General features: G+C 43.3%; 1 protein-coding gene across 1 annotated transcript; it reads left to right on the top strand.

The window, feature by feature from the left end:
* The first annotated feature begins 16,624 nt into the window (after nt 1–16,624).
* dlx5 (distal-less homeobox 5) lies at nt 16,625–19,857 on the top strand. Its single transcript, XM_033042382.1, has 3 exons — nt 16,625–17,109; nt 17,830–18,014; nt 19,180–19,857. Exons 1-3 carry the CDS (start codon nt 16,776–16,778, stop codon nt 19,492–19,494), a joined length of 834 nt encoding a protein of 277 aa, XP_032898273.1. The 5' UTR covers nt 16,625–16,775; the 3' UTR covers nt 19,495–19,857.
* The last annotated feature ends 4,536 nt before the right edge of the window (nt 19,858–24,393 follow it).

Genomic DNA, 24,393 nt, shown 5'->3' with positions numbered 1-24,393 from the left:
TTCAATGTCATGATTATCAGAATATTCAATTTTTAAGCTCCATAGTTATATATTTTTCCTAATCATGCAAGGCATTGCAGACAAGGCCAGCATTCATTATTCATGTCTAAAAATAGGATTTTGCCCAGTGACGGTGAAAACACTGCAATAAATGTACAAGACAGGATGATATCCGTGTTGAAGGGGAATTTGGCATCTGTTAACTGCACTTGTCCTTCTAGGCTGTAATTTTCTTGGTTTGGGCATTGTTGTCAAGGAGGCTTTGGAAGGTTTTGGCACTGCGTCATGTTAATGCTAGATATCAGATGGCAAGGGTATGAATGCGTAAGATGATGTATGATGAATGTGTATAAGGCTTCTTGAATGTTGTTGAACTTAATCAGGGGTAGCTGGGCAGTATTCTATCCTACCCATGGTGGGTGGTGGATAGGCTGTGAGAAGAGGTGAATTGTTCACCCCAGAATATTTTCTCCTCTGTGTAGTTCCTGTACTTAAGAGATCAGTTGCTATTCAATGGTGATCCCTCACATTGTTGACGGTGTGGGGCATTTTCAACGATAATGCTATTGAGTGTTAATCAAAGATGGTAAGATCTGCTTTTGTTGAAGATAGTCATTGCCTGGTACTCTTGTAGCTTGTGGTGTTTCAGATTTCTTGTTCACGATATTAGACAATTATAAATGTTTTTAATGAAATATAAAATAAAAAAGTGAAAGTGTAAGAGTGCGGATAATTGTGAATTCCCTTATATTTAGGCAACATAGAGACTCAGAATGCATAAGAAAAGGAGATTGTGGGAGAATAAGATTGCAAAGGAAGAGAGATCAGTGGAAAAGAGAATCAAAGATGGGGATGGGTAAGGGGAAGGTTGTGGGGAAGAGATCATGGGTATTTGAGATACCGTGGCGTGCTCAGAAGGAGTTGTATGGATAGCTGTTAAATATGAGACAATTGATTTTTCAGACCTAGCATTGGTGGTGGAAGATGAAGCTGACAGCTCTAACTTCCCTATAACTGAGGGCAAGGATTACATTTAAATCATTGTCCAAACTTGAGCCATGTTGCCTCATTTTGAAAATCCTAACTATTGTGCCTCCTCTACACATTGGTTTAATTGTCTTACACATAACCTTCAAAGTTAATAGCGAAACCTCCACATAAGTGGGCTTTGACACTGGATTTCACATTTACTCAAACTATAATTCCACTTTCCAATTTAATGTTGTTAAATTATTTCCTGGATTTCTGGGCATTTGAAATCAATCCTTTGCACAAGTCATGGAATTGAGTGCTTGTGAATACTCTGTATCTTTTGTCCAATTAGTTATGGACAAATGCAGATAAACGGGACTAGCCTAGGTGGGGCATCTTGGTCAGCATGGACGAGTTCGACTGAAGGGCCTGTTTCTGTGCTGTATGACTATGACTGTGCAAATATAATAACTTGTTTGATGTGGCTAAGATTATGAACTTTCACAAAACATTACCTGTTTTATCTCTGCAGTCATGTCTGAATCTAGCTGAAATGAGTGTCAGCCCTATCCCTATCTCTAAATCTAGCACATCTGAGAGTGGTGCCCATACCATATACCATATAGGTTTTATTTTAAAGAATTTAAGAAGGAACTGCAGATGCTGGAAAATCGAAGGTACACAAAAATGCTGGAGAAACTCAGCGGGTGCAGCAGCATCTATGGAGTTTGAAGAAGGGTTTCGGCCCGAAAAGTTGCCTATTTCCTTCGCTCCATAGATGCTGCTGCACCCGCTGAGTTTCTCCAGCATTTTTGTGTGCCTTAGGTTTTATGTTAGTTGGAATAGAACTGCCATCTGGAGTAAATTGGTGACATGAACCTTTGGAACAAACAGTACCTCGCCTTATTTTTATAAGCTTGGAATACCAACAATGTGAAGTGGTTTCTTAGTTGATATAAAATAATATGAATTGGAACTCAGGATTTCTAAGTTGGTATCGGTATTGGTTTATTATTGTCATGTACACTGTGATATAGTGAACTGCTTTTTTTTGCATGCTACCCAATTCAATCAGATAACACTGTACATAATATAATTAAGCCAGCAGGTAGAGCAAAGAAAAAATACCAGTGCAAAATAAAGCTTTCAGCATTGTAACATTAAAGTTCCCGACAATAAGTCCAATGTCTGCAATGAGGTAGATTGGAAGATTGGGACAGCACCCTAACTTATGGGAGAATCGTTGGCTGCTTTCCTGAGGTAGCGTGAAGTGTAGATGGAGTCAATGATGGGGAGTCTAGTCTGTGTGATGGACTGGGCTACATCTCTGTAATTTCTATGTTGCATCTGTAGAAGTTGGTCAAAGTTATTGAAGTCATGCCAAATTTCCTTAGTCTCCTAAGGAAGTAGAGGAGTCAGTGTGCTGCTTTGGCATAGCTGCAATGTGGTTGGTCCAAAATAGATAATTGGTAATATTTACACCGAGGAACTTGTAGCTCTCAACCATTTCAATTTCTGCACCATTGATGCTGTTTGAGACATGTACTCCACTAAGCTTTCTGAAATCAGCAACTGTCTCTTTTGTCTTGGTGACATTGAGGGAGAAGTTGTTGTCCGGACAGGATAGTCAGGTGATTCCAGGTATTTGAAAAGTAGAAATGGTACAGATTATCAAAATCTGAGATAAAGGAACAAAATGAGAAGGTGCACAGTATCTGTAGCGAGAGGGGCAGAGTAAATATATCGTCAAAAACTTGATCAGAACTGGAAGAGTGAGAATCCAAGTGCATTGTAATTAGTAGAGAGATTTGAGACAATGTCAGTGACACTTTGGAGACCAAACTAGAAAGTGCAGAGAGGATTTAAGAAGATATTGCCACAACTTGAAGGCCCGAGCTAAAGGGAAAGGTTGGCAGGCTAGGAATTTATTCCTTGGAGTGAAGGATGCTGAGAAGGCATCTAAATAGAGGAGTATACAATCAAGAGGGCAATAGATGAGATAAATGAAGTCTTTTAACCAGAGTATGGGAAACTAGAACCAGAAGATTTAAGGTGAGAGGAAAAGATTTAATGGGGACTTGAGGGACAACTTGATCACAAAGATGGTGATGGGTATATGGGACAAGGTGCCAGAGCAGGTAGCTCAAGCAGGCACAATAATGACATTTAACAGACACTTGGACAAGTAGATGAATAAGAAAGGAATATAAGCAAAATACGGGAAAATGGGATTAACTGAGATGAGGCATTTTGCTCAGCATCTATGATTTGACCTGTTTTTGTGCTGTATGACTATGACTAGCATTTTCCTGGTGACACAAAAGGTGTTGGTGCCATCTAGAAAGCAAACTGGATGTTTGTAACTGAGGCCTAATCCACCTGAAGAAATGTAAAAGAGGAAGATATAGAGAGAGAAGAAAAAACATTGCTGGGACTATAAGAAGAAGGCAGATGAGAGGTTTGGGGAAGTTTGAAATGTTGGATAAGAAGAAACTGCAGATGCTGGTTTAAACCGAAGGTGGACACAAAAAGCTGGAGTAACTCAGCGGGCCAAGCAGCAGCTCTGGAGAGAAGGAATGGGTGATGTTTTGGGTGAAGACTTTCAGATGTTGGGACCACTCAGAAGAGCAGTAAAACAGTTAATGTTATAGGTGAGTAACCTTATATCAGAACTATGAGATCAGAGATGAAATGCTTTCCCTTGAGATTATATTTGATCTGATATAAGGTTACTCACCTATAACATTAATTGTTTTACTGCTCTGCTCACAATATTGTCTCATCTACATTGGGAAAAGCAAACATATTTTAGGTGACCACTTTGCAGAATACCTCAGTTCAATCCAGACCATGAAGAAGGGTAAAAATATCGAGGAAGGTCTTGATTAAACTGGGGTGTTCTGCACAGTGGTCACCTAAAATATGCTTGCTTTTCCCAATGTAGGTGAGACAATATTGTGAGCACCAGATGCAATACTTGAGTGGAACAAAATTAAATTAAATTGCTGCTTCACCTGGAGGGACTTTCTGGGTTCTTGAGGGAAGGGAAAAGGTCAAAGGCAAGTACAGTACAGTGATGATTCTTCTGTGAAAAGGGGGGTGAGAAAGGAAGTGTGTAGTAGAATGAAAGAGCAGACCATTGCGTAGAGAGGGAATGGTCCTTTTTGAATGCTGAAGGGGGATGAGGGAGGGGAACAGAGAAAGATGTAACTAATAATACAATTTCACTGAACCTGGTAGAAATTGCAGAGGATAGTAGGGTAGAAGATGAGAACGAGAGGAACCCTGCCCTTTTTGTGTCTGGGAGGAGAGCAGTGAGCAGAAGAGTAAGAAGTGAATGCAGTGAATTGTCAATGCAGCCCAGACCATCATACAAACCAACCATTGACTCCATTTATGCCTCACGCTGCCTCGGCAGGGCCAGCAGCATAATCAAGGGCGAATTGCATCCTGGCCATTCCCTCTTCTCCCCTCTCCCATCGGGCAAAAGGTATAAATGTGTGAACACACACACCTCCAGGTTCAGGGACAGTTTTTCCCAGCTGTTATCAGGCAAGTGAACCATGCGACCGCTACTAGTGAGCAGTCCTGAATGACTATCTACCTCATTGGGGATGCTCGGATTATCCATGAATGGACTTTATAGGCTTTATTTTACACTAAACGTTATTGCCTTATTATTTGTCTGGTGGCGTGACCGATGTTGCAGCGGCCTCTGCAGTCCGTCTGTCTTTTTTGTAATTTTTTGTCCCGTAGAGTGTATAGTTTGTAGTGTTTATTTGTTGTTTTTGACAGTGTATGTGTGGGGGGCGGGGGGAACTTTTAAATCTTTTCCCTGTACGGGTGACACGACCTTTTCCCTGTCGGGTCTCCGTTGTCATTGGGGCCGAGCACCGTGGAGTGGCTTCCAGCCGGAGCGACCTTGGGGTTCCAGTCGTGGAGCCTGCGGACTCACCATCGTGGGGCTGGCCGGCCTCGGAGCGTGGGGAGCTGTGGTGGCTTGCAGCTGCGACCCGACTTCGGAGCTTCGGAGGCTCCAGCCACAGGCCCGGTGGACGGTGGCATCTCCCGCCCGAATTGCGGAGTTGAAAATGACCCGGAGCGGAGCCTTACATCGCCCAGCGCAACTTAACGGCCGTGGGACTTGCCAGCACCCGCCAGGGGCTCCAACATCAAGACCCGGGCAGGGCCTTACATCGCCTGGCGCGGCCTTAATGGCCGTGGGACTTACCATCGCCCGCCGGGGGCTTTGACATCTGGAAAGAATGGAGAGCAGGGGAGTGACAAGACTTTGCCTTCCATCACAGTGAATCTCCTCCTCACTGTGATGGATGTTTGTATAAATTGTGTTGGTGTGTGTCTTGGTTCTTTTCTTGTTGTATGACTGCAGAAACCAAATTTCGTTTGAACCTCATTTGAGGTTCAAATGACAATAAACGGTATTGTATTGTACCTGTACACCTCAAATGGCTCGATTGTAATCATGTATTAATGAATCACGGTTCAGAGTCCTGCTGGCGATGTAGAAGGGAGATTGGCTTTCTCTGTCCATCGATGCTGTCTTACCTGTTGAATATTTCTATTTAGAAAAAAAAAATTCTGGAACCTACCTCCCCATGAAGAACACAACCCTTTCGCATGGAGAGCCAGAGAATGAAGTCCGGAAACACTTTGTCGCCCAGGCTTGTATTTAACAATATAACGAGGTTCATCCCACCCCAACCACTCCCTCACCCACCTCTCTCTATTTACAATAATGACGATCTTAAGCTACATTCGTCTTTTTACCCTGTTCGATTTCTTTATTTTCTCTTTTTTTTTAAAGTAACACGTCTAAACATTGAGGTTGGCGAGAGGGAGTTGATATTGTGGGATCGTGCGCTGGAAGTTACCTACGATGCAATGTTACACCAAAAGTTTTATTTTAAGTAGGAATGGTTAAACGGTTAAATACGATGCAGTATAGTCACCGTGAGAGATAACTAAGTAGCTGGGATGCTTTCATTGGGCCACTGGTTAGAATCCACAGAAAGCTGTGTCGTGGGTCGATTGTTGAGGGAAGTGCAAATTTGGGCTCTTTAAGAGCCATTGTGTGTTCACAGAACCAGGTTAAACACCACTGAAACTTGGGTTTCAGTTTGTAGTGATATCCTGTTGCATGGAAGCAAACCGTGTTTCATTTTTTTAGTTCAACATTGTTTTTGAACAGCTGTCTTTACTGAAAATAAGTGATTTAGTTAAATAATGATTGCATTTAGATCTTAGGTTCGCAATACCTTTGACAGTAGATGGTGGATCTTGTGTTTTGCCCTTAACGTTAATTTAAAGGACGATGGCAGTAATGTTTGTTTTACATAGTAAATAGGTGCAGGAGGAGGCCATTTGGCCCTTCGAGCCTGCAACCGCATTCATTGTGATCATGGCTGATCATCCACAATCAGTAACCCATGCCTGCCTTCTCCCCATATCCCTTGATTCCGCTAGCCCCTAGAGCTCTATCTAAGGGGCCTGTCCCACTAACGCGGCTTTTCAGCGACTGTCTTCGACCTTCAAGCTCGAGGGCACTCGCCTAAAAAACCTTGAGCTGGATCGACCGTCAGCGATGAAACCGCGAGCCGGATCGACCGTCTGCACACACACACACACACACACACACACACACACACACACACACACACACACACACACACACACACACACACACACACACACACACACACACACATCGTAAAGGCAGGGGCCAGGGAAAGCGGGGAAGCGCTGTCTGAAATTCACACCTGCAATGAAAAGGAAGGTAAAAGACGGCTGGCACAGTAACGGTAAAGGGCCTGTCCCACTTTCCCGAGTTATTCACAAATTCTCCTGAGTTATTCACGAATTCTCCCGAGTTTTCAAACTCTCAGAATGTTCGTAACGAGTCCGTAGGAGGCCTTAGGAGTCTCTGGATATATCGTAGCGGCTCGTTATGCCAGTCGTAGGTACTTGGGGCTATTTTATTTACTCATGGACATTTTTCATCATGCTGAAAAAACGTTCTGACTTACCTGATGCCCCGAGTACATACGGCTGGCATAACGAGCTGGTACGATATATCCACAGACTCCTAAGGCCTCCTATGGACTCGTTACGAACATTCTGCGAGTTTAAAAACTCAGGAAAATTCGTGAATAACTCGGGAAAGTGGGTCAGGCCCTTAAAGTCGGCTGGCACAGTAACAGTAAGTCCTTTAGAGAGCACGGGGGGGGGGGGGGTAGAGAAGGTGATAGAGGGGGAGAGAGGGGGGGAGAAGGGGGGAGAAGGGGGGAATAAGGAGTGGAGACACTTTTAAGAAGCCAGACAACTTTTAATAAAGTTTAGCGGGCATTTAACATTACGGGTCGGTTTACTTACCTTTTTTTTCTCAACGAGCTTTACCTTCGACTACCTCCAATTAGCTTTGATTGCCTTCGATTAACTAGGATAGCATTACGACCTACTATGACCTACCTCGACTAAACCTACGAGTAAAAAAGTATCGATTATTTCCATGGCGACCTTTTTTAAATCGCGGGCATTTATCAGCATGTTGAAAAAAACGGCGCGACCTAGTTGAGGCCTCGAGTACACGGGAACTACTCTCGAGCATGAAGGAGAGTTAAGGGGCTGTCCCACTTTGGCGACCTAATCCGCGAGTTCTGGCGAGTTTGCCCTCGACTCATACTCACAACATGGTCGACACGAGGTTGTAGGAGGTATTTGTGACTCTCCTTCATGCTCGAGAGTCGTCCCCATGCACTCGAGGCCTCAGCTAGGTCGCGGCGTATTTTTCAACATGTTGAAAAATGCCCACGAGTAAAAAAAGGTCGCCATGGAAAAAATCAATACTATTTTTACTCGTAGTTTTAGTCGTTGTAGGCCGTAGTAGTTCGGCATGTTAGTCGTAGGTAATCGAGGGTAGTCGAAGGTAGTTGTAGATAGTCTTCATCATAGTCGAAGCGAGGTCGAAGGGAGGTCGAAGGAAATCGAAGGAGGTCATCTTCACTCTCCACTATTTGGTGTCCAATTTTCCCAAAGTTAGTCATTACTAGTCGTAGCTAGTCGAAGCTAGTCTTCAACATAGTGAAAGGAGGTCTTCTACATGACATATTTTCAAACTCTCCTAAACTCTCCTAAACTCGCCAATTAGGTCGCCCAAGTGGGACAGCCCCTAATTGGCCTCTACTGCCTACTATAGCAGAGAATTCCACAAATTCACAACTCTCTGGGTGAAAACGTTTTTTCTCATCTCAGTTTTAAATGGCCTCCCCTTTATTCTTAGACTGTGGTCCCTGGTTCTGGACTCCCTCAATATTTGGAATGTTTTTCCTGAATCTAGCTTGTCCAGCCTTTTATGATTGTATATGTTTCTATAAGATACCCTCCCATCCATCTAAAATCCAGTGAATGCAAGCCCAGTCTTTCCAATCTTTCCTCATATGACAGTCCAGCCATCCCGGGGATTAACCTCATGAACCTAAGATGCACTGCCTCAATAGCATGGATGTCCTTCCTCAAATTAGGAGACCAAAACTGCACACAATACTCCAGATGTGGTCTCACCAGGGCCCTGTACAACTGCAGAAGGACCTCTTTACTCCAATACTTAAATCTTCTCGTTATGAAGGCCAACATGCCATTAGCGTTCTTCACTGCCTGCTGTACCTGCATGTTTGCTTTCAGTGACTGGTGTACAAGGACACCTAGGTCGCGTTGCACTACCTTTTTCCTAATCTGACACCATTGAGATAATAATCTGCCTCCTTGTTCTTGCCGCCAAAGTGGATAACCTCACATTTATCTACATTATACTGCATCTGCCATGCATCTGCCCACTCACTCAACCTGTCCAAGTCACCCTGCAACCTCCTAGCATCCTCTTTGTAGTCCACACTGCCACCCAGCTTTGTGTCATCTGCAAATTTGCTAGTGTTACTTTTAATTCCATCATCTAAATCATTAATATATATTGTAAATAGTTGCAGCCCCAACACCGAGCCTTGCGGCACTCCACTCTCCACTGCCTGCCATTCTCACATGGAACTGTTCATCCCCACTCTTTGTTTCCTGTCTGCTAACCAATTCTCTACCCATGTCAGTACCCTACCCCCAATACCATGTGCTCTAATTTTACTTCGGAGTCACGTGAGTGACTACGTGAAGAACCCGCTCAGCACGCATGAGCGGCATTACGCCAGCAGTGCAACAAGCGGCTACTGCGGGAGTCAGGCGCTCCCGCTGCAATTTAAAAGACGGACCGTCAGGTAAGTGAACTGAGGTCGGCTTTACTTACCAAAGAAGAGCCGTCTGATTTCTCTTTCAGAATGAGTACGCCAAAGACAAGGCTCTCAAAGAAATCTGTCCCCCGTTCGACTCCACCAGAGGAGCGTTCCATCGGGGGGGGCAGCAACAGGCGGTAGGAATGCTAACCGAGCGCTCCGCTATCCCCGACACCGTGCCGAGCCCAGCCCCGCTAGCGCCTGAGCAGCGGGCTGGAGGTAAAGCTACCAGGAAAAGCGTCCGGCCGGTGGTTTCCGACACGTCGGACGGGGACGTCTCTCCACCCGAGCGGGGGAGAGACAGCCGCCTGAGCTGCGTGGAGCGGCTCCTGGAGCAGGTGCTCCAGCGAGGTGCACCCCAGGAGGGGCGCTCTCACAGAGGGAGGTCAGGCACTCCCTCCATAGTGCCTTGTGCACTGTCCATAGCTTTGGTGACCAGGACTGGGCTGGTCAAGAAGAGGGGATGATGGCTGAAGATCTCGGGAGTATGCAAGGGGTGCAGGAACAGGAAGAGCTGCTTGGTGTAGTGGACCGCTATGTGGCAACCCCACATGCAGGAAGACCGTTAGAAGCCAAACTAGCGGCCAGCATCAACCACCTCTCCAACAGGGCTCTACAGGAGCAGGTGGTCAATGATGCTTTAGAAACATATACAGCGCCTGTGAACTGTGAGTCCCTCAAAGTGCCAGCTGTGAACAGCCAAATCTGGGGGCACGTTGGGGCAAACATCCGACACCACGAGCTAAAAGTGCAGCGGATCCTCAGGCTCCTGACGTCAGCCATCACTGATGAGACTAATTACAAAGGGTATCATTGAAAAAATAAAACATGAACCCTTGGAATTTCGTATCAAATATATTCACTAAAACCAAAAATGATGGTGGATGTCGCATCATCATTGACTTAACATCACTAAATATGTTTGTTAAGTATATACATTTCAAAATGGAAACGTTTGTTACTGCCAAACAACTAATTTCCAAAGGTTACTACATGGCAAGCATTGATCTTAAAGATGCTTACTATTCAGTACCTATTCACAAGGATCATCGCAGATACCTGAAGTTTACCTGGATGGGGCAATAATGGCAGTTTAAAGCGTTACCCAATGGTTTAACATCAGCCCCAAGATTATTCACCAAGATACTAAAACCAGCCTTGGCAATATTAAGAAGACAAAAACATATTGTCATGGCATATCTTGATGATATCTTAATAGTAGGCAAAACCATGGAATTGACTATGTCAGCTGTATCAGCTACCAAACAGTTGTTCGAAACCTTGGGATTTGTCTTACATCCAGATAAATCTAAGTTGAAGCCATCCACAACTATGGACTACTTGGGCTTCACAATTAATTCAGTCCATATGACTGTAACTTTGCCAAGAGACAAAACAGTTGCATTGGCATAATCATGCAACAATCTAATGGTCAACGAACGACCAACTATTCGACAAGTAGCAAGAGTAATTGGGAAAATGGTAGCAGCATTTCCGGCTACGCAATTCGGACCTTTGCACTATCAAAATTTACAAAGAGCAAAGGTACAGGCACTAAAACGACATGCAGGTCATTATGATCGTGTCATGAAGTTACCCACTGAAGCAATATCAGAACTACAGTGGTGGGCAAAAAAACGTTTGGCATAGTTTCAGCCCTATTATCATCACTAACCCTACGCTAGTTATCCAAACAGATGCCAGTGCTCAAGGCTGGGGAGCAACTAACGCCATATCCAGCACAGGTGGTAGATGGACTAACCCTGAGTCATCATTACTACTTACACTGGGCATAAATTATCTAGAGATGTTGGATGCCTTCTATGGATTAAAAGCATATGCATCAAATATGCATCACTTGCATGTTCGGTTACAAATAGATAATACTACGGTGGTGGCCTACATTAACCATATGGGCGGCATAAAATCGTTATCATGCGACAAGTTGGTTAACACAATTTGGCAATGGTGTGTCGAAAGACATATTTGGCTATCAGCAACTTACCTACCAGGTAAGCTAAATACAGTGGCAGACACCAGGTCACGTAAATTTAATGACAACATCGAATGGATGTAACCCCAAAATATTTGCAAAAATTGTCAAGCAATATGGCATGCCAGATATCGATTTATTCGCATCAAGGCTAAATCGCCGGGTACCTATGTATGTCGCCTGGGAACCAGACCCTGAGGCAGCAGCGGTAGATGCGTTCGCGCTGGTTTGGGGAAATTTCTTCTTCTATGCATTTCCTCCCTTCTGCCTCATTAGTCGGGTACTACGCAAAATACAAATGGACTCTGCTTCAGGTATTTTGATAGTACCCGACTGGCCTACTACTGGACTGGCCTACGACTGGCCTACATGGTTCCCGATACTCCATGACATGGTTGTTGGAACTCCGATGACATTTCCCAGTGACCCAGTGACCCAGAATTATTAAAACACCCAGTGTCAGGCATAAGCCACCCATGCCATGAAAAAATCAAACTCCTGGGTTGCAGATTCTGAACAGACCATTGCTGAGACTGGGATTATCAGAACAAACTGTCGACACCATGTCAGCATCCCTCCGAACATCCACTAAAAAACAGTACTTGACCGATATCAAAAAATGGGAAAAGTACTGCCTGGATACATCAGTCACCAACGTACTGGAATTCCTGGCCAAACTTCACTACGAAGAAGGACTCAGCTACAGTGCCATCAACACAGCGAGAAGTGCCCTGTCTGCCTACTTAACACTAGCACCAGGACAACAGGCCATGGGATCTCACCCACTGGTGGTAAAATTAATGAAAGGCATTTACAATACCAACCCCCCTAGACCAAGGTACACCCATTTATGGGATGTCAGTGAGGTCCTGACTTACCTCAGGGGATGGCCCCCAGCCATATCCCTCAGCCTGGAACAATTGACACTCAAAACGCTCATGTTAATGGCACTTGTATCCGCACAGAGGGTCCAGTCTCTACATCGGTTACGACTGGACAACATGATTACAGCTCCAGACCAGATCTCGTTTATGATCCAGGGACTGATCAAACAGAGCAGGCCAGGAACGCCAAGTCCAGTCGTGGTATTCCGGCCTTACCCACCAGAACCACGGTTATGTGTCATGACCCACCTACTATCTTATATAGACACAACTAACAATATTCGAGGGATTGAAAACGCCTTGTGGGTCAGTCATAAAAAACCTCATGGTCGGGTGACGAGCCAAACCATTTCGAGATGGCTCAAGCAGGTGCTAAAAGCTGCCGGGATTGACACTAACTTGTATAAATCTCACTCTACCAGGGCAGCATCCACGTCAACGGCGGAAAGAATGAACGTGCCGATGGACCACATCCTGGCTACAGCAGGATGGGCAAGGGAAACCACATTCAGGACTTTTTATCACAAGCCGTTGGCAAAACCTGTGTTATATGCAGAAACAATTTTACAGTCTGCAAATATTTAATTTAAGCCCGGGGGAGCAATTTTCTTTTTTGTTGTTATTGTTAATAAATACCGTTTTGTTTTTCATAACAGATTCATTGGTTGATTACGATAACACACTTCCTCCCTCAAAGACTTCGGCAGTGATGTAGTAATAACTGTTACACGGTTTGAAATCACAGAGCTTTGAAATCTTCACGTAGTCACTCACGTGACTCCGAAGTAAAATAGTAAGATTAAACGAGAACTTACCAGTTTGAAGTTTGATCTGTATTTTATGAGGAGTTACGATGAGGGATTACGTGCCCTCCGCTCCCACCCTCAATAATATGGGTCAAATTCATAAACTGATGTCTCCTTGTCTTTACTATGTTTACTTCAATAACTGTGTCTATCTGTGATTCCACACCGCTGCTTTGAAGTATGCCGCGCATGCATGCTGAGTGGGTTCTTCACGTAATCCCTCATCGTAACTCCTCATAAAATACAGATCAAACTTCAAACTGGTAAGTTCTCGTTTAAGCTTACTATTTTACCCACTAATATCCTGTGTGGGACCTTATCAAAGGCTTTCTGAATGTCCAGATACATTACATCAACTGGCTCCCCTTCCTCCATTTTAGTTGTCACATCCTCAAATAATTCCAGAAGATTAGTCAAGCATGATTTCCCCTTCATAAATCTATGCTGACTTGGACCAATCCTTTTACTGCTATCCAAATGCGCCATTGTTACTTCTTTAAAAATTGACTACAGCAATTCACCACCGATGTCAGGCTGACTGGTCTATAATTCCCCTTTTTCTCTCTCGCTCCTTTCTTGAAAAGTGGGATGACATTAGCTACCGTTCAATCCACAGGAACTGATCCAGAATATATAGAACATTGTAAAATGATCTCCAATGTGTCCACGATTGCTAGAGCCACCTCCATGAGTACCCTGGGATGCAGACCATCAGGCCCTGGGTATTTATCAACCTTCAGTCCCATCAGTCCACCCAAAACTATTTCTCGCCTAATGCTAATTTCTTTCAGTTCTTCTGTCTCCCTAGATCCTCTGTCCTCTAGTACATCTGGGAGATTGTTTATGTCTTCCTTAGTGAAGACAGAACCAAAGTACCTGTTCAACTCTTCTTCCATTTCCTTGTTTCCCATAATAATTTCACCTGTTTCTGCCTTCAAGGGACCCACATTTGTCTTTACTAATCTTTTTTCTCTTAACTTACCTAAAGAAGCTTTTACTATCCTTCTTTATCTTCGTGGCCAGTTTACCCTCGAACTTCATCTTTTCGCTCCGTATTGCCCTTTTTGTTACCTTCTGGTGTCCTTTGAAAGTGACATAATACTCTGGCTTCCCGCTACTCTTTGCTATGTTATATACCTTTTATTTTAGTTTTATTCCATCCTTAACTTCCCTTGTCAGCCAATGTTGCCTCTTTCGCCCTTTAGAATCTTCCTTCCTCTTTGGAATGAAATGATCCTGCATCTTCTGGATTATGCCCAGAAATTCCTGCCATCGCTGTTCCGCCATCATGCCTGCTAGGATCCTTTTTGTGTCGACCTTGGCCAGCTCCTTTCACATGCCTTCATAGTTCCCTTTGCTCCATTGCAACACTGACACTTCTGATTTACCCTTCTCCCTCTCAAATTGCAGATTAAAACTTATCATATTATGGTCACTACCTCCTTGCAGTTCCTTTACCTTGAGTTCTCTTATTAAATCTGGTTCATTGGACAACACTAAATCCAGATTGACTTCTCTCTGGTAGGCTCCAGTACAAGCTGCTCTAAGAATCCATCTCCGAGGCACTCTACAAAAACTCCCTTTCTTGGGTCCAGAACCAATCTCATTTTCTCAGTCTACCTGCATATTGAAATCTCCCATAACCACAGTGGCATTACCTTTGTTACATGCCAACTTTAACCTGCTGCAACTTGCACCCTATATCCGGGCTACTGTTTGGGGGCCTGTAGATAACTCCCATTAGTGTCTTCTTGCCTTTACAATTCCTCAATTCTATTCACAGCGACTCTACATCGTCAGTCCCTATGTCACCCTTCACAAGGGACTGAATGCCATCCCTCACCAACAGAGTTACCCCACCTCCCCAGTCCACCTACCTGTCCTTTCTATAGGACTTATAACCATGAATATTCAGTTCCCAGTCCGAATCCTCCTGCAGCCATGTCTCTGTAATCCCCATAATGTCATACCTACCAATCTCTAACTGAGCCTCAAGCTCAGAGTGATCTTACGTTTTGATTCCTTTACGTATGCCCTAAGCATAAAGAAAATTAAATGTAATTGAGTTTCAAAAACACAATTAGTCAAATAAAGCTCTATATTGAAAAAGCCTAGATTTGTTCATATGCACGTGATATGTTTTTTTTAAATGAGGCTAATTTATCTTCCCTTTTGACGCTGAATGCTTCAAGCATTCTTCGTTACTCATTGAAATGACCATGAAACATGTTGTATTAGAGACGACCATTAGATGGCGGTCTAATCCACATAGTTCTTTATATAATATGGACAATTCTGCCAGCACTCTGCCTCAAATACAAGGAAGCATTTATTTTGTTTTAGTAAATGTGTTCCAAGAGATTTTAAACAAGCATATGTCCAACTCGATTTTTATTTTACATTGTTAGAAAGCATGTTACTATCGTGCGCATGTGTTCCCGTTTATTTGTCTTGAGTTGTTTTAACTGCAATAGTATGACAAATCGGAATTGTTGTATTTTAAGAAGAAAACGCAGATATTTCGAAACCACTGTTCCAACCAGCTGTAACCATTTGCTGTCACTTGCTCTTGACTTCAAGTAATGAATGCGGTCGATATAAATGTATATTTCCCCCAAGCCACTCTGCAAACGAACCACAGTGCTGATAGCTTTCGTAAGTTAAGTAAACTTTTACTGGCCCAATAAACGCATTACAGAAATCTGGCATTTAATTTAATTATTTTTACGTCTCAACGATCATTCCGATTATACCCAAGTCATCGTTAACAGTATTATTAAAACATTATTGAGAATATAAAGCAGGGGCGAACTATTAAATGACGATCAGACCCCACTTGTGCAAACATACACTTGTGACCATTCTGGCTCTTGCCGTTCTGTTATGCAATTCGGTCTTTTGAAATCGAGAACATGAAACTGGTGTCAACGCGGGCAACCGGAGAACATGCGTGTTCCGGAGAACAACCGGAGAACAACCTCCTTCGCTCCATAGATGCTGCTGCACCCGCTGAGTTTCCCCAGCAATTTTGTGCACCTTCGATATTCCAGCATCTGCAGCTCCCTTTTGAACAACATGCGTGTTTATTGTGTGTGCGTGTTCGCGTTCGATTAAATTGCCAGTTTAAATGATTAATAGGTGGTTTGGAATTGTAACTGGACTTTTATTACCATGTACATTGTATTGCTATCCTGTAAAGAAACCAGTTGTGAATTATAACTATATATATGGATATCTTAACAATTAAGATTAAAAACTGGTATTATGGCACTCAATTCAAAAAAATGTCGTGGCTTTAAATCGAAGACCAGCCGCCAGAAAAAAACATCAGCTTCAGATTCTGCAGTTGTCGATTTATATTTTAAAATGTTAGCTGGCAAGCACCGTGGCAGGGACTTATGGTCTGGTTTCCAGGAAAGGCACTAATGCCAACGGCCCGTAGTGAAAGGTGCCTTTGTTTTTAGATATCGAACTGTGATGTTATTTACAAACATTCGCTGCACAATGGGTCAGTAGCTTTGTATTTTGACTCATATGTTGTTTTGTGTTTAAGAAACTTTGAGCATGGTGTTAAACGAGTTGGACGAGTTAGGAATGGCTGGCTGCACTATCCAATGGAACAGTTCCATCTAGTGCGTAATAGCGCAATTAAGGATTTAACCAAGACTTTGCTGTGTCTCAGCCACAGTCTGCCTGATTCCCTGTAGCACACGCAGCCATGTCTACATAGATTACGCCTATCCCCACCCCTCCCCTCCCTACGCACGCACACATACACACGCACAGAAACACAGAGGCGACAAGCCCACCCTCCGCTCCCAGCGCTATGACAGCAATATTCGATCGCAAGGTTGCCAGCGTCCGGACAGATCAGCAGGGCACTCTGCAGCACAGCATGCACCACCCGTCGCAGGAATCGCCGACTCTCCCCGAGTCCACGGCCACCGACACGGGTTACTACAGCTCTGGCGCTTCTCACCACGGCTACTGCTCGCCTTCGTCTTACGGCAAAGTTCTCAACCCGTACCAGTACCAGTACCACGGGGGGAGCGGCGCGGCCGCCAGTTATCCCGCCAAAGCCTACCACGACTACAGCTACCCCGGCCATTACCACCAGTACAGCGCGTACAGCCGGGCTCCGCCGGCATGCAACCAGGCAGGTAAGGAGCCATTTTTCACAGTTCACCCCACCAATCCCTCCGGCGATTCTTGTTGGCCGGGCGGCCACAGAATTTCTCCCCCACCCCGGATCCACAGTCAGTAATATCTGCCTCCACCACCTCTTCTGGAGGACCCCGACAAAGTCGGCGGATCCAGAGACCCGACCGAGCGCCAGCTTCGTAAATCCGATTCCCTGTGTGATTTTCACACTGGAGTTGAAGCTGACCTGTCGAAATTCCTGTCGGTTGGGAAGATAGAGAAATGTAGGCAATTTACGGCACGAACAAAAATATTCACACGTCCTTAATTCCACAATTGTTCGACTTCAGTGAGGTGAAAGTGTCGATGCTTCCATTAAATGGGGTAGAATGTGTTTTTTTTCCTGGCGGTAGATTCTTGCAGGGAAACATCAGCTCAGTTTTTTTTTAACCAAGAGCATGGGCAGAAAAAAACAGAATTCCTGTATGCGTGTCTTGGGTGTAACTTGTGATTTCAGGATGTTTCCTTCGTGCAATTTTAACCGAACGGCGGCTAACAGATATGTTGAAGCGCATTCGTTCTGTCGCGGAGCAAAGCACGTATTTTATTTCCCGATGCACTATCTCCATTTTATCTCCCACTCCCGCTCCTGAACTTATTCTGCCGTCGGGCTGGTGAGTGCGTTTCGTTCAAATTTTGAAAACTAAAGCTTGAGTGTGGGGGGTTATTTTGGATTTCAGAGAAAGAAATTGTCGAGCCCGAGGTCAGGATGGTAAATGGAAAACCGAAAAAGGTCCGCAAACCCCGCACCATCTACTCCAGTTTCCAGCTCGCTGCTTTGCAGAGGCGCTTCCAAAAAACCCAGTATCTGGCGCTGCCCGAGAGAGCCGAGCTGGCGGCATCAATGGGGCTCACTCAGACCCAGGTAAGGACAGTTAGCCCAGCAGCGGCAGTTGGGACTCCTGCGTTACACCCAGCGGGAATAGAAAGCCGCTGGGAAAACCGCGCCGAGTTAGAGCCACATTAGCCAGTAGAATCGGTGGCATTCGTGCGAGTTTGTGCGTTGTGTCAACCAGAATATAGAAATGTCAGATTAAACAAGGAGCTGATCCTGTCCACGCAATGCCAAATATAAATCTTCGCAAGGCAGACTCGCGTTCAGCAATTGATCTGGCCGTCCTTCCTTATGCCGCAGACATACAAACAAGATTTAAATATTTATATTTCCATGTCTACTGTCCACGCGGCTCGCCTCCCTTCTCACTTGGGCACCAGCCTGGAGGACCAGCCATCCCTCCCCGCCTCCGTTCGTGTGGCGAGGGTTTGATAATCAAGGCATACTGTACTTCCAGCTCGATCGAACCTTTTTTTTAAAAGAATCTTTCAAATTAAACACAATTGTAATTTCGGTTATCAGATTCTTCATTTCTTCAGAAGTAGCTTGGAAACCATATTGCACATTTTGAACGCGATGCCGTATTTATAAAGGTACTGCTGAACATAAAGTTAAAATCTATTCGGTGTCCGAGCAAGGCATCTTTCCTTGTGATTAGGTGACGAAGGGCTTCATTTATACAAACATGGAGAGGCAGTGGGAAAATGTACCTGGGTATTTTTTTAAATATAACTTTATACCTACCATTGGTCCGTCTCGGTATTTTGCTTTTTTAAACTGCTGCTTTAATTTAAAAAACTGCCACGAATTCAGCTCGAGTGCGCACTGGTGTGATTAGACCTCAGTTATGCCGTTTGTAGATTAAGATGGTTTAGTTTATATCAAAATAAGCATTCGGGCATTGAAGTATCTGGGAGTAGAGAGAGAGATAGATTGTGGTGGTTACACGCCTGTGTAATTAACGTGTTTTTGGTGCCTTGCTATAAAACACCTTAAGAGATATTATATTTCATATTTGGTTACAATGTGAAATGACAACTAAAGGCGTAGATGCCAATTTTGCGATTACACTTGGATTGTTCATACAGACCTCCCGGAACAATGTAACAGCGGCAGTATAGCCCCGTCATTCTGCTTAATTTACCCGTATTTTGTGATCAATTAATTAATTAGTTATACGATTTGCTTTTGACAGGTTAAAATATGGTTCCAGAACCGAAGATCAAAAATCAAGAAGATCATAAAAAACGGAGATATCCCTCCAGAGCACAGCCCCAGTGCAAGTGACCCCATGGCCTGCAATTCTCCTCAGTCCCCTGCTGTTTGGGAGAGTCACGGCCCCTCAAGAGTTGTCCACACTCATCAAACCCCCAGCCACAACCCATCTCCCGCAGGCTACCTGGAAAACGCCGGTTCCTGGTACTCAAATCCCAATTCCATTAATTCCCACCTGCAGTCTACAAGCTCACTACATCATCCACTAGTTTTAGGATCTGGGACTATTTATTAATCTGAAACGCATTCCAAAGCGGATTGATTATTACCGGCCAACAGTGGAAGTATGCAAAGAAATGCACATTTTTGTTCACTCGGGATCCAGAGAAAGCAAACTCTCCGCTTGAGTGACATTTCTGACACTGTCCATTTGTTCGGTGAATTTTGGTTCGCTACATTACAAAGAGGAAAAATTGGCTATTTTCCTAATGGATTTCAGGGCCAAGAAGGACACTGTCAAAGGTGACTTTCACTCGTAGGCTTATGAACCCCCATCCTTACTGGACTTTTCAGTGGCATCTTTCTCTGTACATACGTGTAGATAGTTGGATTAAACTGTATATTCTGTTTAAATAAAATTATTGACCCTTCAGACAAATTGTTGTTGGAAGCTTATTACATACAAATTGTGTGGTCAAACTGGATTGTGTAATTAACAAATGCTTAAACGTTAAAACGTGATGAGTAATCATTGCTATGGCGACCCAAAGGCCTCGCCAAGTTGTTTACTGAAAACTAAAGGTAAAGTTACATATTTTTATGCATCCACTACGTTTGTTTTTAAGTGACTAAATCTCAAGGCATAATCATAATTGATTAAAAAAAATACTCTCTATAACTTGAAGGAAGAGGCGCATCACGGGAACCCGCATTAAAATGAGTGAATTTAATTCTACCGTGCCTTTAGATATTGTCCGTTCTTATTTTTAAAGTAGAACGAATTCCACCTCGTGGCTATGACTTCAGCTTAAAAAAATAGACATTTCGTTATTTGCTTGCCATATTTCGCCTAAAAAAACACCGAATCGTTATCAATTTGGGTATCCATTTAACTCACTGGTCCTATCACTACCCTGTCCAATAAATGTATTAAAATGGATATAAGCACCACAGAATTAAATGAAGAATGTCTTCAGAAATCTACATATAAACAAATTAAACACATGCGTACAATTAGAATGAAGAACAATAAAATGATCTCCAATGTTAAAAAAAAACCATGCTGATTTTCGTGTTTAAATTTAAGATTAGGTTAAAGTGAGCGTGGTGTTCTTTAAACTGTTTTATGATTTGGTCAGACATGCAATCAAACAATCTGGAGATACATTATCCCAGGTGTAAGTAGATTTGATAAATATTTCGTACGAGTATGGCGATTTCTAATTAGATTTGTCCGTCAAAACACAGATAATGTTTCCATCGCAACCTTCTAATAGCGAAAAACCAATACATCAAAAAATAAGTTGCAACTGGTTCAGTATCCTAGAATGATCATAAATAATGTGCTTTAATGTCTTCATTTTAGTCAGCGCCTTCACACGATTGTCCCGAACGTGACGTGTTAAATCGATAACGTGTCTCCAGAACCAATTTCGACAAAAACCTGATTTTAAACTCCCATAACATTGACCTGGCGTGCTAAGCATTCGTTTACATTGCTGATGATCTTGGATTATATTAAAATGGAATTCGAAATTCACGGAATGCAGCTTCTGTTCTTAGTTCGTGTAATCACCTGAAGAAACCATGCGGTTATTAGTTACGTGTCGTGTGTAAGTTAATTTAATTTAAGTAACGGCCCACTGGCACATCAGATCGGTTCAATTATGACGTGGGAACAACTATACAGGGTCAACTCACAGATGCAGTGAAATTTTATGTCATAAAATTGATGGCCGCTGACTTATTTTATTTACCAGGCCGCCACTTAACAGCGAAGTCCGCTCAGATGCTTTGCACAAGAGAAGCGCCGACTACTTGTTGCTAACATAATTAGTGCAAGACGTATGGTTAGGAATCAGTACAGATATAAAGAATCCAAAAATATTCTGAAGAAGGGTCGCTACCAGAAACGTCACATATTCCTTTTCTCCGGAGATGCTGCCTGACCCGCTGTTACTCCAGCTTTTTGTGTCTATCTTCGATATAAACAATGTATTACTGTTATAATTTATTCATTACTGCTCGGTCTCAACGGAGAGGTGGGGCGAACTTAATGAGACCTTTTATAATTTTGAGCGGTTAGAAAATACACAATTGCATCTTTGAGAGAAAAACCACGCACCCTCAATGGAGCTTGGGGTAAGTAAATATTTAAATGCTATTGCGTGGATGTGTAACATAACATTATTAACAGCCCAAACTTCGACCAAAGGAGATAGTATTTTCGAGGAGATCTCCGCCTATTATCGATATATAAGTGAATTGCACCATGAATCAACACCATTAGGTCCATCTGAATTTACATTTATGGGGATGATTTTCATTGCAGAAATGAATTTTAATCATGAGTCACCAACCGAATCTATATAAAGACGAAGCACCTATGTTTTAATTAGGGATTTATATTTCTCAGTGAAGACAATATTAAACAGAAGTTTACAAGTTCCGTTTGTAAGCATGGATATCTGCTATCCTGCGAGGCGTTGAAGGAGAAGATTGAAAGGCGCTCTCCGTGCCTTAAGGCAGTGCTATTTTAGGTGGGATGCGCTCTTGCCGCTGGAATAGGGGTGCGTTCATTTTTTATGGTAGCCGAGCTCTCCTGGAGACTGGCTAGCAGACTTCCCGCAGACTCTCTTTCTCTTTGTGTTGCCCACAATTAGCAGCTTTGAGTGGCAGAGAGGAGCCGAGAGGGCGGTAGTTGAGATCACAGAGAGCCGCATTCCTGTGGGTGCAGACCGGCTCCAGCGCAGTGCTGCTCCCAGCCGCAGCCCGACTCAACCGACACACGTCTGATTCTTCAGAAAAAGAATCTAAAAATAATAAATTTGACTATTCCTGGGCGCGGAAGCTTAACTACATACATGCGTGCATATATTGCCATATTTAAAAGAGAACTACGCACACATATAATGCACACGTATATGCAGACATACAAGTATTGTCTGAACATATATCGATTGTAGACACTGTCGCCCGACGTCCATTCATACTCAAACAAGGCACCTGTACAAGCGAGAGACACATGGCGTTCATCAAAGGAATGTATAAATGACCAGGATTGGCTGCATTTCGCCGGTAAACCACAGGACCGAATATGATGGGCAAAATAAACAAAACATATACAAACCGTTCCGCATTTTTAGTCGTGTTGGACTAATTATTTACTCAAATCAGATATTCTTAAAGGATGAGCTGCAAGCATTTACCACCAATAAAACCGAGTCCGTTTTTGTTCATTATAATTATAATTGATAAACACGGTACGGCTACCTTCACTTTCCATTGATGCAGTTTTAATATGGTAACGTATCTAGGCAAACAAAATGGAACAACACGATGTATGAACATGAGAACAGACCTTGGCGTCTGTGGTTCGCGATGATGAACCCTGGCTTCTGCGTCATTCTACAGTTACTGGGATTTGGGATCGAATTAACTCGTGTTCTACTGCTACATTGTAGATGAGGGAAAATGACTAACATCCGTCTGTTGATGTTATTCTATCCGTCTAGCAATAGAAGCATTAAATGCTGTCAAATCACAACCCCTTTTAATTGTTAAGCTGCATGTTCAACGACAAGCTTGGCTTGCTGTAATTTGATACCACATGCAACGGCACTGTTTAAAGCTTGGTGAACGCGACTGTAGGATTTAAGTATCTAAGAATTATGGAATTGTGCGTTTTACAACATGAAATGAAGCTCCGTCTAATTAATTGCAGCGGGTACCAAATAATCACAATCCACCCTACGTCATGTTTAATATCTTAATCGTTTACGATGTGTGAAGGAGGTGGGGCAGGTATTTTAGCGTGGGTCTGTTTCCAGTGTTCTCCACATGGATAAATAGAAATCTCAGAAACGTTAACGCCTTATCTACAACCGTTTGGAAACTAAGCTTCGCTTCAAAATCGTTCCCCATAATCGTTCGTGCATTCGAACTTAAAAAATAGTTGAAGCAAATCCAATTCCCTGCACCCATTCAAATGTTTCAAAATAGCAACAGCGAAAAGGCCTGGGCAGAAAAATGCGTGTGTGTGTGCGAGTGTGTGTGTGTGTGCGAGTGTATGTGTGTGGGAGTGAGTGTGTGTGGGAGTGAGTGTGTGTGGGAGTGAGTGGGTGTGGGAGTGAGTGGGTGAGAGAGAGAGGGGGGGGGGGCTGGGGTGGGTAGGTCATTATGAAAATCAAGGTGCAAAGAACCACAGGATTACTTATGCTGGAAAATACCTTTGGTTCACTTTTCCTGCTTCGAGGTGTTCATAGTGTATTTGCATCGATATTCCGTGGTGAACTCCCTTATTAATATGTTGATGCTCGGGAATCTTTAATTTGCTGGACTGAAAAAAAATGCTTGCTTAACGGTATGAATTATTTGGGTGACAGTATTTCTGAAAGATGAGACAACGAGTTGAGGAATTTGTCGTTCATATTGTGATTTCTTTTCCCTCGGCTCTACTCTGCATAAATACAGTACAGTGTTGACCAAATCATCGCAGTTATAAATAAAAGATGCATTCAGTGTGGAAGTCAATGGCCGGAGATAAAACTGGAAGCAAGTTTCCAACTTTCAAAACATCCTGACGCTAGTCCAGTATTCACTGTCCAGCTAACAAGGGCTCGATGTTGGGAATTATTATTTTGTGAGACACGGCGCCGCATCTGTCTTCAAGATGTATGACAGACATACTTCAGCTTTCAGAACAGACTTGAGCTCAAGCTCGCCGACTCTGCCGCGTGGAAAGACTTCAGGATATATTGTTTGAATTTTAACTACACGAAGTAAGCTTTACTGATCGTTACAAATATGTCCATCGGATCCGGGAACTAACTGCTTACATTAAAAAAAAATCTCCCATCGCGTACGCTTTCACGTGTAATAAAGCGACACGTTTTGTTATAAACGCAGATATTATTCATTGAAACCTATGCAAGTTTTGATTAGAAGATCGCTTTGATTAGTGACACTTAACTGA

The sequence above is a fragment of the Amblyraja radiata genome, chromosome 2 (assembly GCF_010909765.2).
Source record: "Amblyraja radiata isolate CabotCenter1 chromosome 2, sAmbRad1.1.pri, whole genome shotgun sequence".
Lineage (NCBI taxonomy): Eukaryota > Metazoa > Chordata > Chondrichthyes > Rajiformes > Rajidae > Amblyraja > Amblyraja radiata.
The sequence above is the reverse complement of the archived record's forward strand: the minus strand, read 5'-3'. Positions and strand labels throughout refer to the sequence as shown.

Bases quoted from the DNA above. Each gene is read 5' to 3' on its own strand.
- dlx5 (XM_033042382.1), top strand. From the start codon at position 16,776: ATGACAGCAATATTCGATCGCAAGGTTGCCAGCGTCCGGACAGATCAG. The intron at 17,110-17,829 runs GTAAGGAGCCAT...TTTGGATTTCAG, and splicing joins GCCGGCATGCAACCAGGCAG to AGAAAGAAATTGTCGAGCCC. The intron at 18,015-19,179 runs GTAAGGACAGTT...TGCTTTTGACAG, and splicing joins TGGGGCTCACTCAGACCCAG to GTTAAAATATGGTTCCAGAA.